The sequence below is a fragment of the Apteryx mantelli genome, chromosome 2, assembly GCF_036417845.1.
Source record: "Apteryx mantelli isolate bAptMan1 chromosome 2, bAptMan1.hap1, whole genome shotgun sequence".
Taxonomy (NCBI): Eukaryota; Metazoa; Chordata; class Aves; order Apterygiformes; family Apterygidae; genus Apteryx; species Apteryx mantelli.
Window position 1 is genome coordinate 14,444,591 of NC_089979.1, and position 15,884 is coordinate 14,460,474.

The following is a 15,884-nucleotide window of genomic DNA, read 5'->3' on the forward strand; positions in this document are numbered from 1 at the left end:
CCTAACTGAACCAAAAGAGAAAATTATTGTCTGTAACTATACAGGGGGTGAGATCAAGTGGGTTTATGTTTAAATGGGCTCTGGAATGGAATCCTGATGGTGCTGTACAGAAGACAAGCCAGTAGCTTTAGGACATAATCTCTGTAGAAGTGTGAACAATAACACAACCATGCAGATACATGTATAGTGGGTAATGAAACTAAATTTTAGAAGTGTAATACGTACTTCACCATGAAAATCAAACATTTAAGAGGGTCACTCAGTACCCCTTTGTAAATGGTTCTTTTAAGCATATTTTGTAATAGATGGCTTGACTGCTGGACAGTGGTGGAAAACAAACTATTGAATTTTGTAAATATTCAGCAGGATCTTATTGGTTCTGGAAAAACAAACAAAGTACACACAGCCCCCAGGCTTCAATAACACACAAAAGCATATAGTAGGTATCTTTAAAAAGCAGCCAAACTGACAGTGCTTAAAAAACAAAACAGTAACCAGTTAATGTAACATTTAGAATCTTAAATACTTTCATGTTTCTTGCTTTTCAAATTAACCTGTAAAAGCCAGTGGGTTTCATGTGCAATATTTAAATGAGTTTTAAGAAAATATTACCTCATTTCCAGAAATGTTTTGCATGTAAAGCAAGTGTGTTAGGACATTTTGATAACACACATTAAAGAGTTACTGATCCTGCAAACTACTAAGCACTTCCTGTGAGTGGAGTCACTTAATAATTCCTAGGCTTTGCTCAACATCACGCTTAATTAAACTTTTGCTAATAAACATGAAGAGCCCAATTTAGCTCCATAGCTAAATTCCATTGACAAAATGGTTGTTCAGTCAAGCCCACTTAGCTGCCTGTGGATTTATTTTTAGTCTACCCATGCAATGCTTGTACATATATATAAGAATATATGTATTTTTAAAGCAAGATTTTAGACATTTAAGATGTGAGAAATAAATACTTCACAACATAAGTGAAAATTATTTCTTTAAAGAAAAAGGTTTTGTCAGGGTAGCTTCTTAAATTTGAATATCAAATGTTTCACAAACCAACATATATCTTTATTATGTTCTCCTCTAGTGTATTTTATGCTTGAATGTTCTTAAATGCAAACATATAAATTACAACTTTCTTCTTATTGTGAAGAAAGGGGTAAGAATGTAAATTGTAAATTTAGTCATAAAACTGCAACATTTTTCCATTCTGTGATGCTATTAAGAAACATAACAGGACAAAAACTTTGCTTTCTCTATCCTGTCACCACCTGTCTGATAGGATAATCCGAGTTCCACGCTCATTCTGCTTTCAACTTAAAACCATTAATGAGAATTTTTAAACAAGCAAACTCGATCTTATGTAAAAATAAGGCTTTGTATGTACTATGTATTTTCCAGCTGCTGCCCAGTAATAGGCACCATACTGAAATTTTTTGCACAGATAAAATTTTCTCGGGAAGACTCAGCGGAGTTTTGCATGAGAAACAAGTGTAGGTAAGAGCTATTATTCTCTGAGGGATACTTGGATGCAAATAGGAAAGTATGATTTCTCTTAATCTCAAGCTTCACTGGAAAGATAGGAGGGGGGAAGGGAGCATTTCCTAATTGGAAAAGCATGGAATAGGGGGAGAAAAAAAAACTTTTCCTATTTAATAATACTTAAAAACCTGGAGAGAAAAACATAAATTCTAATGATTAAATTCTCCAGTCACTTACTCTTTGCTGTTAAGGCAGGAGTTTATGTAATTCTAACCACAGCCCCAGTTGCACGGCTGTTCTCCAGCCAGACGTGATAACTCCCTGGACCTCAGCAGCAAAGGAGCTGTGTCCTGAGGAGAGGAGCAGAGGCTTGGTGTTAGCTCATCCAGGGGACTGGAGGAGAAGAACAGGCTCTCTGGGGGTCTCTCTTCTTTTCTCTCATATAATGCTGGAAAACCCATGAAAGCCGTGGCCCATGATGTGTTACGAACATACTGGTGCAGGTGTGGTGGTATTTTACACCACGAATGAATGTTATTCCATCATTATGGTAACGTTTTGTTCTTTTATCTCAAGGCCTTGCTTGTTTGTTGGTATATGAGTTATCATCTGATAGTAAAGCAGCAGCCAGTACACTTGTTTTCCTGAAATCTCAGGTTTGATTAATAAGCACTGCTAGTTTATTAAAAGCTAACGATTATGACAGAGCTACTCAGAAACCAGACTAGTAGAAATAACAAAGCAAGCAGGACCGTCAAGACCTTCCAGAACCATGTTTAGGGCTGGAAGCAGAAAGTAGGACCATTTTGACCATGTGGCAAAAGAAATGGAAGAATGGAAAAGAAAACTAAATGTGTCCATAAACCAGTGGTAGAGACAAAATAGTCAGTGGACACAGGCTTGCCTTAACACCAGCGTTACCCAGTTGGGCCTGCTTGGGTACGCTCAGCAGCAGCAGCAGCAGCAGCAGCAGCAGCAGCAGCAGCAGCAGCAGCAGCAGCATTTCCCAACTACAGGAGCTGTTCAGATGCTCCTGCAGCATGTAAACACCACTTTAAAGCAGCCTGCATATCATTAGCCATCCACGTACAATAATTTAGGAGCCACTTGGTAGAAGTCTCTGTGTAACAGTGCCTTTGGAAAAGAAGCAAGAAGTTGTATGTAAAAATAATTTTCCATGGCTCTAATCACATGCAAATTCTGAAAATAAGTGACAGTTATTATTTGACAAGGTGACACAAAAGCCAGTAGGCATCTATTATACTGTAAGTTCAGAGAGAGCTACAGTGACATAGGATGGGAAAGCTGGGTGTGCATGGCAGCACGACTATAAACCAGGCCATGCAATGATTTGTGCTACCCAGCATACAGGGCCTGTTTTCCAATGCATGCTCTGGAAGCTAAGCATTTAATTTGTATGTGTGCGCTTACGCAACTTGAGTTTCAAGGGTAATGAGCCTTCACAGCTCCCGTGGACAAGGCAAGTATAGGTATCTTAACTGCAAAACATACTTTTTCTTGAGGACATTCAGTAGATGGTTATACCTTCTCCCTGTTGAATATTTTCAAATTTTACTGAGGAACTACAAGTGTAAGAACTGAACATCTATACATGAAACACTGCCTTTATGGTATAAATTGATTGTATCTTTGAGTGCTGTGATATTCCTAGCTTATCTCTTATATTAATGGGTCAGTTTAAAAATAAATGTGTAAACATTTATTTATGTACAGTTTTGTAGAGGTATCTAATGCCTTAAAATCACTCAGCTTCTCTGTAACATCAATGATATTTTTATCTGGACAGTCTGTACACAAAGGAATTATTACAATGGTAGTTACTGGGGTTTTTTTTTAATAAGTAACAAATATAAAGTGAAAAAATACAAGCCATATCACTCACCAGATAAAGAAAGACTAATTCAAAAAATTGTGATTTATGGAAATCTTTAGTGTCTTTTTTTATCATAAAAGGTTAGAAGTTCTCTCACTTTGTTTGGAGAGTGGTGTGGTCTAGTTTTATTTATACATGTGACATACACATCCTTATTCACTTATACAAGTGGTCTAGTTTTAATTATACAGTGGGAAAAATGCTTATAATTGCAGCAACTAGTTTCTCACTCTCTGTCTTGCATTAGGCAAACATTTGGGCAAACCATATTGCCTCAGTTTTTCCTGTCTCTAGAATTAGAAAAATTCTTATTTAGCAAAATTAACATTAAAATAATTAATATTTAATGTCAAGTTTTATCTGAAATTTTTAGTGCATTTCCCCGTAATCTGATCATTCTGCCTTCATCCACAGGGAAAAGGAAACTTCCATGCATACATCGCTGTCCATGCAGATGAATAAAGAAGTCGGCCACTCATTCTTTTTTTTTCCTAATCCTTAGTATACTGTTTTTGGCTATGTCTGTGCTAGTAAATCAAATTGGTATGGGAACCGTTCTCTGGTCCTAAGGCCAAGTGGCACAACACAGCCTACACTGATATGCTCAAATTCTGATCTGGGACCCTGTTATCCTCTGAGCTATGCTCAGGCAATTTTCTCAGAGATCTAGACTATGCCAGCTAAACCAGGGATTGTGGGACAGGTTTGAGACACTTCCCTGGCACTGCGCAGTTATTAATGAGGAATTAACCTTGCATGCAAAGGAAGAAAATTTTGACAGAAAAATTCCTACTGCATGACTTTTTCCTCCTCCCTCCCAAACCTCATCTGGAAGGTAATTTCATAGAAAAGGGTGGTAGGATAGATCTACTGGTATTGCAGATGCTGCTATGACACCACTATGTCTTTTCAGTGCTGATGATTTTACTTTCAGCTTCTATGGAGCCCTGAAATGCAGATGGCCAAATTCTGATACACCGGAAGTTTATTAATGCTTTATTTTATGAATGAGTCAGATGCCTTCAATGGGACTAGTTGTGGAACAAATTGTAGTTCAATAGTATACATATTGTATTTGGTCTTGATAAAGGTAATCAAAGTTGTGCATCTTTTAATGAATAAGACAGAAGAAAATGGGAGAAATATGGCGTTGAACTGATGCTCCAACTAATTTAACTGCTACTTAAATTTATTTAACTATTATATTGGTTGAAAATGTTCCATAAATGACTTGCCAATGTATAGGTTCAGAGGAGCAGCACTAACGAATGTTATAAAATCATTAAAATTTAGTAAATGATCTCACAAGATCTATAATAACCATAAAGGTGATCACAGAAGACAGAAAGTCTTCAAAAATGCCTCTTTTTAATGAAGTTATTACTAATGATGACAACTTTTTTCCTTTCTGGTTACTTGCTCCAGTCCACACTGTGATATTCCTGATTATGTCTTGAAATTCCACACTTCTGTGAATGATCTTGCATTTCCTCTGGTACTTTCCAGAGAGCCAGGTTCTCTGTTATATCCAAAATTCTGCGCCCCCTGAAGTGCACGGGAGTTTGACACTGACTCCTGTGGGATGCCTCTTGGTGTGTGTCTCACTGTGTGCAGACAAATTGCAATTTAATTGGAAACAATACATTTCGTAACTTGTTAACTTTGTATCCTTTTTTACAAAATACACAATTTCATTACATCGATAATTTTAAATAACTTTGTCATATTGAAGAGGGAAAGAATTAATTACATTCTGGATTGCAAATCAAGTTGAGAACACAATATGGAAATCCCTGTTAAACAGCAGGCAAGTAATGGGGCTCAAATTGTGATAAAGACTAATGTATCTTGCAAATGAAAATGCCATATCCAATCTGTAACATAATGATATGCACAGATTTCTCCCTGCCCCCCATTCCCACTCTTTTTACTCAAGTCTAAAGTGCACTCTGTAATGCATTATTAAGCGAAATTCTGACCCAGTTTCTTAATTATCTGTAAGCTACAGGGAACTTGTAGCAGAATATTAACTAAGGCAAGAGATGTAAGACAGAAGAATCCACAGTGGTATAACATAGAATCATCAGCATTTTGCTAAGAAAATCCTTCACATTTTAATATTTAGCCTAGCCTAACATCTAGAATTTATATTTAAAAGAGGAGCAAAGAATAAACCAACCAACCAATCAAAACAACCCACGCAAACAAGAAAAGAGACTGGAAGTATTTGGGGACGTATCCCTGGATTCACAAAACCAAAGAACTGTAGCATACTGACACATTCCTGGGACAAAAGGGTTTTTTCCCTACTGATTTTTTTAGTGGATTTCACTGACAGTTGCTACAATCTCATATAACATTATGTGCTAAACTATTTATTTTAGATGAACTGTATAATATCATCTGATATGGGTAATATATATGTACAACATTTTTAGGGGTGTGATAAACAACCGTTGTACTAAATGACAGTTTAAAAGAATCTCCCAAACACTTTCATGCCTGGTTAGTATCAAGAGAGCAATTCCAGTTTTATACCTCTCTGCACTGGTACACATAAGTAGAATATGAGACATTTCCTTGGTGGAAAATCAACCGTGGATATTAGAAACAAAGAATACATGGACTTCTACCTGCTGAGCTGCAAGCATATATGATTTTGAAGTCTTACTGTGTCCCTGATGAAATACGTAAAAGTGTCTGAGTGAGCGAAAAACATACTGCAAGAGCAATGTATTAGTGAGAACCAATTTTTAATGCAAAACATATTTCAAAATTATTTGAGGAGAAAAAATACTTTCCCCACTCCCAAAAATGAAGGATTTTTGGTACGCTCATGAAGAAGGTCAAGCTTTAATTTTAAAGTTTAGACAGCAGAGAAAGTCTGCAATATATATTTATAATTTTGTGGACAAGGGTGTATATATTCAGTTCAAAGATCAAAGAAAACTCATGCAGTCTGATTACCACAGAGTTGAGAAGTCACCTAACTCAGCAGAATATAGACCTTGTATATACATTTAAAAAAGATTTGTTTCAAAAATTCATCAACAAAGAAAGCCTACTGTTTGAAAAAGAGTAAGAGTCAGTTAAATACAACATTTTATTAGTAATAGTGTCAATTGCAACTTATGTGGCAAGTCTGTAGTTTGCAAAACATTTGATGATTTGAAAGTGCTAACGAGTTTAATGTACATTCAAGTACATTGCTTCAATTTGAAGTGTACTTCCTCTACTGGAGCGTCTGAACGTAGCTTTGTTAATGCTACACTGGGAATTTCCCACTTCAACCCTCTAAATATTATTACTCTCCTAGGACCAAAGGTGTCCAGAATTTCTCCAAACTGACAGACAACAAGGCTGAGACACCTGTCCTTTACACATAAGAAAAAAATATCAGCCCTTCATACTTGAGTACCTAAACCTGTGCTTAGGCATCTAAACAAATAGCCTGATTTTCAAAGGCCAAATTTTGTAAAAAGTAAAAGCAACTCATGCTTTTACAACACTCGTCTGGTTTTCGATTTTTCTTTCTAGAATAATCTCTGTATTCTATCAGGCCCAATCATTCATATCAGAGTAACTTCTACAGAAAACGAGCACTTTTTTCCCATGTAGATGCAATCACAGGTCATTTGTGGTTGACCGCAGTAAAGCCTGCATTCAGCCAACTTTCGCTTAGCCCAGGGAGAAAGCAACCGCAGCAGCACGTGCTCCTGGCACAACACTGGACACCCAAAAAGTACATAGAGGATGTTCACCAACATCAACGTGCCGTGCAAACCCTCTGCAACACCCTCACGGGCCAGCGCGTTTGCTTCCTTCGTCTCCTGAAGCGTTTGATGCGGTGGCTGACTGCGAGGAAATGACGCCCAGCCGCGCAGGCGGGAGACCCTTCGGGCTGGAGCAGGTGCGGCTGGACAGACGACCGAAAGGCCTCAACCTCCTCTTCAGCAGGCAAAGAAGAGTCCTAAGTGAAAATATGCTGGTATCTATCGTTCACTTTGTAGCATAAGAACCAGTGCTATTACTGTTAACTGAAAGAACCCCCCTCCCCAAAAGCAAAAGCAGCTATTTAGCCACAGCAAAGTTTTGCCTCCTTGCGTCATGCTGCTTCATGTTCTTTGCTGTTTCTCTCACAAAATGTCCAGTAAGAGACTTTTCTTTTCAGGACTCTATTTCTTCCATCACTTCCATCACTACAGTTCGAGGGCCGGTCAGGATGAGGTTGCTCACTGTCCTGTAATCCACGTGGAGAACGTTGAGGCCGTTGACGGAAACAACAAACTGGCAAACCTGAGGAGAAAGGCAAGCAGCAAAAGTGGCGTATTTGGGTTTTTTTTTTCAGTAAAGTTATGTACACTAACGTACTATCAACACGTGGGTCTGCATGAACGCCAGGACTCTTTGTACAGCCTCATTCAGCATGCTTAAGAAATATACACTTTTTAGAATTAGCTTGGCAAGTTAATTTTACATAAAGCTTTTTGGAAATACCAAACTGCAAACAGCCTATTATCCTTAGTTTGACTTAAACCCTTTCATGGAAACCATTCAGACAACTTTTGGTAGTTAAGTAAGCGTACGGGTCATGTGTCCAGGCTCAGGACAAAGTCCGAATAGTGACCACACTAATTCTAGGAAATAATATAATGGAAGAAGAAGTCACTCAGTCCTCGAACAGGTTAAAATGCCTCGCTGGTTTTCAAGAGATATCCCTGTACAAATTCAGTTCTTTCTACTTTTTCTGTGCATGTTCTTTTTTTTTTCCCTCTGGAAAGTATGAAGCATTAATCAATTTTAAATATGCTAATATTTTGTTTTTAAAAAACATCAAATTCAAATATTGAAAATTTTTGTGCATCAGAGGCATTTTCTCTCAAAAATTCTTGATAGAAATATTCTGACCAACTCCACTGTACATCTTAATAGAGTTAGGGAAAATCAGAGAAAAAAAAGTCACACCAGCATTGTAAAAAACGGAAGAGGACAAGAAAGGCAACAGCACTGATTCCTCAAAAACATTAAGCCTTCTCTGGTTCTAATCATAATATTGCAGTACTTGTTAAAAAGGTCAAAAACATGTAGCGTCTAGATCTGTGTTTTTAATGATAAAAATATGGCGCCTAAAGCAATAATATCATCCTGATGTTTCAATGAAAACAGCACATTCACTAGAAGGTTATCTTACTCTCAAGTGATCTTGAGTCTACGAAAGATGCTGTGAAGAGAGTATCCCTTCAAAAATTTTCACACATTATTTTATACTTTAACCTTTTATATTTAGGCAGAAACACAATACAGCAATTTATGCAGGGAGCTGGGAAACAGCTCTGGTGTCTTATGTTCCTAGCTCCAAAGCAGATTTTTTGCAACCCAAGTCAAGTCATTAAACTTGTGCATCAGCTACCTTCCCTCTGCAAAACAGGGCTTTAGTGTGGTGAAACTCAAATCATATTTGTGTAAAATGTAGAGAATGTAGCTATCAATGTTCCTTTTAAGGAAAATTATAGAGGAAGCAATGCCAATCCAAAAATGTAATGTTTCATCAAAAATGCTACCAGTGATTTTCGTCTCTGCTGTTCGGAGCCTGTGCACAGGAGCGGCAGCAGCAGCCCCTAAAGGGGAGACTTTCAAAACTCTCTCGTACTTCATCCCTTCAAACTCTTCACTGATCTGCAGGGCTGAAGATCCTGGGATTCAGCCTTACTGGTAGCTGAAACAGTCACCAAATTATGGAAATAAGCTATACCCTTTCAGCCACTTCTGTGGCAGTATCCTTCCTATACATTTATATACTGTTTCAGCTGCAACTACTATTGTAAAACAGTTCCATTTTTGCATGCAGGCGCCTTCTCAGTCTTAAGGACTTTGGCCAAAAAGGGTAACTCATTATCCTCTTCAGTGTGCCTCCATTAGAATTTAAGAGGTATGTCTATTTAGTATAAAATGTAGATTTTTGCAGTATCTATAGGTCACTCAACTCCCAGCAGTATTTCCTAATGCTTTCTATGGCTTTCCAAGATTGTATCAAGTTTTACTGAATTATAGCCCTGGCTCCAAGATAATATTTGGGTTGATTTAAAACAGACCTGCAGAAATAACATTGTCTCTTCTGGCTTCACGCAGTTTTTGGAAGTTGAAGGGCTGACATTTGTTTTACTGCTGCATATTCTCAGACTTCTCAAATTACTGGAATCCTAATGCATGGCACTCATGTTTGGCCGGGGACAGGCATGCAAGTGTGTGACGGATAAATCTGCATGCTGGATCATGCGATGGGCATCGGGGGGCCCCCAGGCAGCGTCCCTGGCAAAGGAACAGCTTTCCAGACAGGCCAGCCACTTGCATTAGGGGTGCAACGGCGCAAATGTTGAAGTTACAGACACTGCAGTAGTGCGAACAGTGATCTAGATGCCAAGGAGTGAGTTTCTTGCTCAAAAAACTTGATGTGTCTACTTGCTAGACCTATTTCTTTCAGTGCATGCCCCTGACAGTATTATTAATCAGCAATGTGTATGGGTTGAGAAGAGTCCCTCTGCACTTTGCTTTGCACTAGATCCAAATGGCACATTAGTTTCACTGTTTTTTAGTAGATAGGATTAGATGCTAAAAGTCCACCTAAGCCAGAAATGAAGACAAATGTAGAGAGGACAACAAAACACAGAAGAGAGTATGTGTCCTAAAATTGCATCAAAAGACTGGTGAGGAATAGGAGAGACCTGAGACCAAAGAGTCAATCCCCCTGGGTGGCAGAAGGCTCTCTCCACCCGCCAGCATTTCACCAGTGGTCCCTAAGGGCTGAGTTTCTGCAAATTCCAGATCTGTCTTCTTCTGGGATAAGGAAATGTGGAGCCGTTTGCTAGGTCCTGCTGTCGCTGTGTGGGGAGAGGGGTGTTCGCAGCCCTGAGAGCCTAGGGATGCTGAGGGCAACGGTGCCCTCAGCTCAGTCCTTTTTGCTCTCAAATGTCACAATGATTTAATGTTACATTTATAAAAACATTTCAAAAATCTGAAAGTGTTCAGCTCATAACCATGGCTGGTTTTGGTTACGGTTAAGGGCTTTGTAACTCTAAACGTGTAAAATTTCTCTGTTGGTTTCCACATATTGGTGAGTCTAATAGATAACAACATAAAGTTAAAAGAGTCTGAAAGAGCCTTTGTTACTCATTTCCTCATGGCTCTCTAAGGATCTGGAAAGGAGATAAGCATCCATTTTTATCTGTCAAACTTCAAGACATGACAAAAACAAGAATTAACTCTGACCATTTTGGTAGGCAGGATGTAGTGATATAAAAAACACATAAACAATAACAGTTAAATTAAGTAGCAGTGAAACAAAAAGGCACCCTTGACTACTTTTAATATTTACATTTTACATTAATAGACATTTATTGGCAACTATTCCTTTTTCCCACCATGAGATACAACAGCCCACGGAAGTACAGACAGCAGAAAGGGTATCTATGCTTTTGTTGTTCTATGGGTTTCCAGAGGCTCATGTAGAAGATTTGTCCAAAACCAGGTGTTCCCAGAAAAAGAAAACCCTCAAAATTCCATTTTAAATTTAAATTCAAATTTGAACAGAAAGATTCTAAGAAAAAGCCATTAGGTCTGTCAGAACATTTATCCTCCTCCTGAAGATGGCTAGAAGGGGAATTATAATTACTGCTACCGTGGTGTTTGATGCTGAGGACGCTGCGGTGCTGGGAGCTGGGCCACCCCTCCTGCCCCCTTGCAGAAGACTCTGCACTGCTCTTCCCTCCAGATCGGGCTTTGGCTTCTGGCCCCTTCCTGGCCTTGCTGAGGGCCCTGCAGATACATGTTCGCACCCCCGGATTTTCCTGCCCTGAAGGCTCACGTGCTGTGCAGATCCAGCACTCGTTCCCTCCCCGGGGCCCATGTGCCCCTGAACCTGAAAGATCACTCTGCTTTAGCCAGGAATTTAAGTGAGATGGATGGCAAGATGCTCCAGAGGGATGTCAGGGACAGACTGGCATTTTAGTTTGGAAAATAGTAACAGGTATAAGTGGGGAATTGCACAAGCACCTTAAAACAAATTATTTAATAAATACATTGCATACCTGTTGCTAATTCTTACCCAGCTGTCTGCCTTATGATGACTTGAATATTTATCAGTGCTACAGGAATATTATCTAAGAATAGGCAGTTACATCTAGATCCTCAGACATTCAGGTGCTATTGACCATACAGGTTTTAGTCAAATATCCTTATGGATCTAGGCCTTGATTTCCGGACTTTTTTCAATTTAATACTCCCAAAAAATCCTTTAAAATGTTCTTTGATTTTTTTATAGGCACACTCTTTAGAAGGGTGCTATGAAAGATCATAAAGAGCTAGAAGTCTAAGTTTTTTGGAACGATCCTAAAAAAAGCACTTAATTTTATAGATGTAATGAATGCAACCACTAATCATTGGTAGTGATCCAAGGAACAACCACACAGGGTCAACAGATAATATATCTCAAAACAGCAGGACAAGACCATTATCACACAGTCACTTTAATTTGACATCAATCTTTAAAAAAGCCCTAGACAAAGATGCATTTTCAGTGGATCCATTCTCTCCTTCGCACAGCGACAGGAATGCCCGTGTCAGCAGAAAGGAGGCAGCAGGAGCGCGTGGCCGTGGGTGGTTGGGGGACTGCCCTTTTCAACAGCCACAAAAACATACGCCAGGTTTAAATGGCCATGGTTTAAGGCGCTAATTCTCAACTGATTTATCATTTCCTCTCAGTGTGAGGATCAGGGTCTGGAATTCACTCTGATTTTTTTATTGACTCTTTCTTTAAGAGAGTATAAACTCTTTTACAGCTCATGACCATATATGTACCAAAGAAACCAACCTTACCAAATACAAGGCAGGCTTGCACATCCCAAATACAAAGGTGGGTTATGCAATGACACATTAAAGACAGCGGCAAAATTACTGACTTTGAGCAGTACCAAGGTTTTACCCAACTATCTGGGCAGACCACCAGGGTCTAAGGCTGTAATCCATGAAGTCTCTACAAGCAAGTTGTCTCCTTCAGCAAACCCAAGGTCCAATGGACTGCAAGGCTTCCAGGGGCCGTTTGTCACTGACGGGTGTTAGCGGTGTAAACAGGTGCGGAAATCCTTGTGACCAAATAATTTCCATTGCAGGTGGGACGATTACTGTCCACGCGGCAACTGTGTGAACAGCAATCTTAGTACGGCTGGCGGGAAAGAGCGAAATACAGCCGCCCACTGACGGTTCACTGCAGCGCAGGCAGGGTTTCACCCTTGGCCGAGACCCAGGTCTGACGCGGATCCTGAGCTGCCGGCAGCCCGGCCCGGGGCCGCATTCTGCTGCAACGCAGATGCCCTGAAACCAAGGGACTGCAGCAGCTATTAGCACATTGCACAGAAACGCGCCATTGCTTGGAAAGCTGTACGCGCATCAGAACAGGCTGGCTCTTTCACCACGGCACGGACTGCATTTAACCCTTCGTTCTGTTTATAAGTGTTCGTAATCACACTGATTTACATATAGGTATTGGATAGTTTATGAAGTGTTCGCTTGACTACCAGCTGATGTGACACAAAAGACACACCGATAACTTTTACTTTGTTTAAGAAACTCCCCAAGATGTATGTAAAAATATATTCTTTTGGGGGAAAACTTATTAATGTCAAATAGAAATTATGAATTCAGGCAAATAAAAGAGTTATTTTCAACCCTGGCAAATTCTTAAGGAATTTTCCTGAGAATGACAATGAAAGCTGCTAAAGTAAAAGTTCTGTTAGAGCTACCTGAAGAGCAAAATCCAACATCTTTACACAATAAAACTGACACCAGAATTTACAGTGTAACTATTTCCAAAAAAAAAGTCCAGTGTTAGTCTTTTGCCTTTCTTTGAACTAATGAAAATTAAAATAAAATCAATTTAAAAGAAATGTCTGTTTAAATTTCCATTTTAGACATACCGTCAATAATTATAAATAAATGCTCTTTCCATGTCCCACTAATCCTACTGGGATGAGGATCAGCTGGCCGGTTTGAGTAGCTCAAGTTTATAATTATTTCATTATGGCATTCTGAAACTCACAGTGATCTTTCAGAACAAAAATTCTCCATGGGTGAATAGCAAAAACATGTCTTTTGTATGCTTAATCTACACAAGAAATCTGCAAGATCCTCACTTCTTTTAAACATCAGGTCGTGCTGTCAGTGCCAAAATACAGAGTTAAGAAACCCTAATTGTAGTCACGCCTGCAAATTGTGGCTGAAAGATGAACATTTTGCAATTATCAGAGACCTAGAGATGTCTTAAGCTGAACACTCGAAAAGTTAAGGTATTCACATTTTACAGTCGCTTTTTAAAACTGGGCCCAATTCTGAGAGAGAAAATTTTCTGGTCAATTCTTGTGGTGCACCACAGCTATTACTAGCAAAAGTTGCTAAACTGCTGAAACAGAGAAGGAAAAAGCAAACAAACAAACAAAAAAGGTATTCTTTACCATCACTTGTTTAGAAAGGTGATTCTCCTTCTCCCCAGCCCTTATTTTTGCGTTACATACATCCATTTTGGCTTTCTTTGTTTTGCTGCCAAATTTTGTCAAAATTTGGAGATTTCGGCGCTACGAGAATACGACATCTGAACGTCAGCTTTCCAGCCATCAGCAAGGAGGAAGGGGACATCCAGGCCTCCAACATTTTAAAGAAATAGTTTTGCTTGAAATGTGATTTTCCCACCCTCCTCTTCCCCTGGCTCCTCTGGGGACACTGGGAACTTCTGCTCCCATTTGCGCCTCCCAAGCATGGCTGGGCTCTCAAGCAAACAGATGGAAACCAAAATGTGATTTTTTTTTAAAATCTAATGTAAGCATAAAATATGAAGGAGTTGGGAAAGGAAAGTCAACCCCTACTCCCATCTCAGGCCACCATTTGGTCACAGGGGTTGCTCTCTCCTCAGGGATCAGAGAAGTTATCTTTCTTTGGCAGCAGCCTACACTTAGATCAGTAAACTGCAGCCTAAATTTTCAGAGAACTTGAAGTCCCGGTGAAGTCAGTGGCGAGACGGCTGTGGGGGGGAAGGAACAAGCCCAGAGGAATCTGGGGCAGAGAGGGCACAGGGCTAAATTCTCCTCCTTTTACGTCTACACTCACACAATCTGCGTGTGTGCAGATTTGCAGGTTGCTCTTTTTTAATAAGTAACAGCCCGCATGTATGCAGATAGGCAGGTTGTTCTGTTTTAATAAGTAACGCACAGCTATAAACCCCAGGAATCCCAGTGCTCACACACAGCCCAGGCCGCAGAGACTCTGCACATGCGGCCACAGAAGGTCCTAAGGAAGATACAAGATTAACCTCCTCAATAAAAGCAAACACGGACAGTCCTGAAGTATTTGCTCCCACTCCCCTAATCTGTCACATTGGAATGAGGAAAAGAGATGGAAATCAGAGGTCCTAAAAGCTGCGCTTCCATTTAGATTTTTCTCTCTCTTTTTTTTTTAAATCAGAATTCATGCAATCTGCCTAGCATTGGTAAATCAAAGCCGGAACCTGACAATTTGAAAACTACTGTATGTCACCCAAAGGTTAAAAAAATCACGCAGTGTCCCTTTCGACATAACCGAGGTTACTGCATGAAACAGAATAAATTGCAGCTGGGTGTTCAGGTCTGTAAATATCTCTAGCAAATGTGTAATTGGCTGTAGAGTGGGGGGTGTGGGAGTAGGCAAGGATCCAGGTCTTGCATAAACACAGGACTTTCTCTCTAGAGAGTTGCACTTCTTGTTCAATCCTTACACCACTGTTAAGCTGACCTACTGTCACACCACCGTGCTAGCAAATGCTACTAGAAGACCACGGCGCAATGCGCGGCAGAGAAAACCAACAAACAAAAATAACTGTACAATTACTGCTCTGCATCTTGATCTGCAACCGCAGTGAGGTATGGGTGGTTTGCCCGAGCAAAGCTTCAGCACAGGCCGAAGGTGCAGGGCTGTTTACGGAAAGCACAATCACACTTTTTCAAAAAAAGGACCTGACTTTTTTACAGCACACCAAACTCATAGGACTCTGCCTGAAAAAAAAATCAGAAATTCGTCAATGCAACACAAACCTAATTGAGACACAGATTTCCAAAGGGCCTCAGCATTAGCTGAAGCAGCCTCTCCCTCCCTCCCTGCTACCAGGATTCAATGGGAATTTTAGGTTATAATTAGAGGGGGGAAGGAGCTGGACTGAGAGGCCACGAGAGCGCCTCTTGCTTCGGGAGAGGCGGCCTCGGGGCCGCGCGCAAGGCTCGGCTCTGCAGCCGTGCGGCTCCAGCAGCTCATTCACTGCCTGCCAGACAAACACCAACCCCACGAACAGCCTCATCAAGCAGGTTACTCACACAGATAAATTAAAGACAGCTAGAGATACCTGGGGGGTAATAATAATAAGAGCCTAATTCCCTGAAATGCAAATCTTCCATAAATCAGATCGAAGGAATACGGAAATTTAGGTCACTGCTTCTTG

The 15,884-nt window shown here is 39.9% G+C and overlaps 1 protein-coding gene across 3 annotated transcripts in view; it reads right to left on the reverse strand.

Moving 5' to 3' along the window:
- Window positions 1-4,724: 4,724 nt before the first annotated feature.
- DEPTOR (DEP domain containing MTOR interacting protein) overlaps window positions 4,725-15,884 on the reverse strand; it is an 80,408-nt gene continuing 69,248 nt past the window's right edge. For all 3 annotated transcript variants that reach the window (XM_067290215.1, XM_067290216.1, XM_067290217.1), the window contains one exon: window positions 4,725-7,669. In XM_067290215.1, coding sequence (XP_067146316.1) covers window positions 7,541-7,669 — 129 coding nt within the window. In that variant the 3' untranslated portion in view covers window positions 4,725-7,540. The remainder of the gene's footprint in view (window positions 7,670-15,884) is intronic.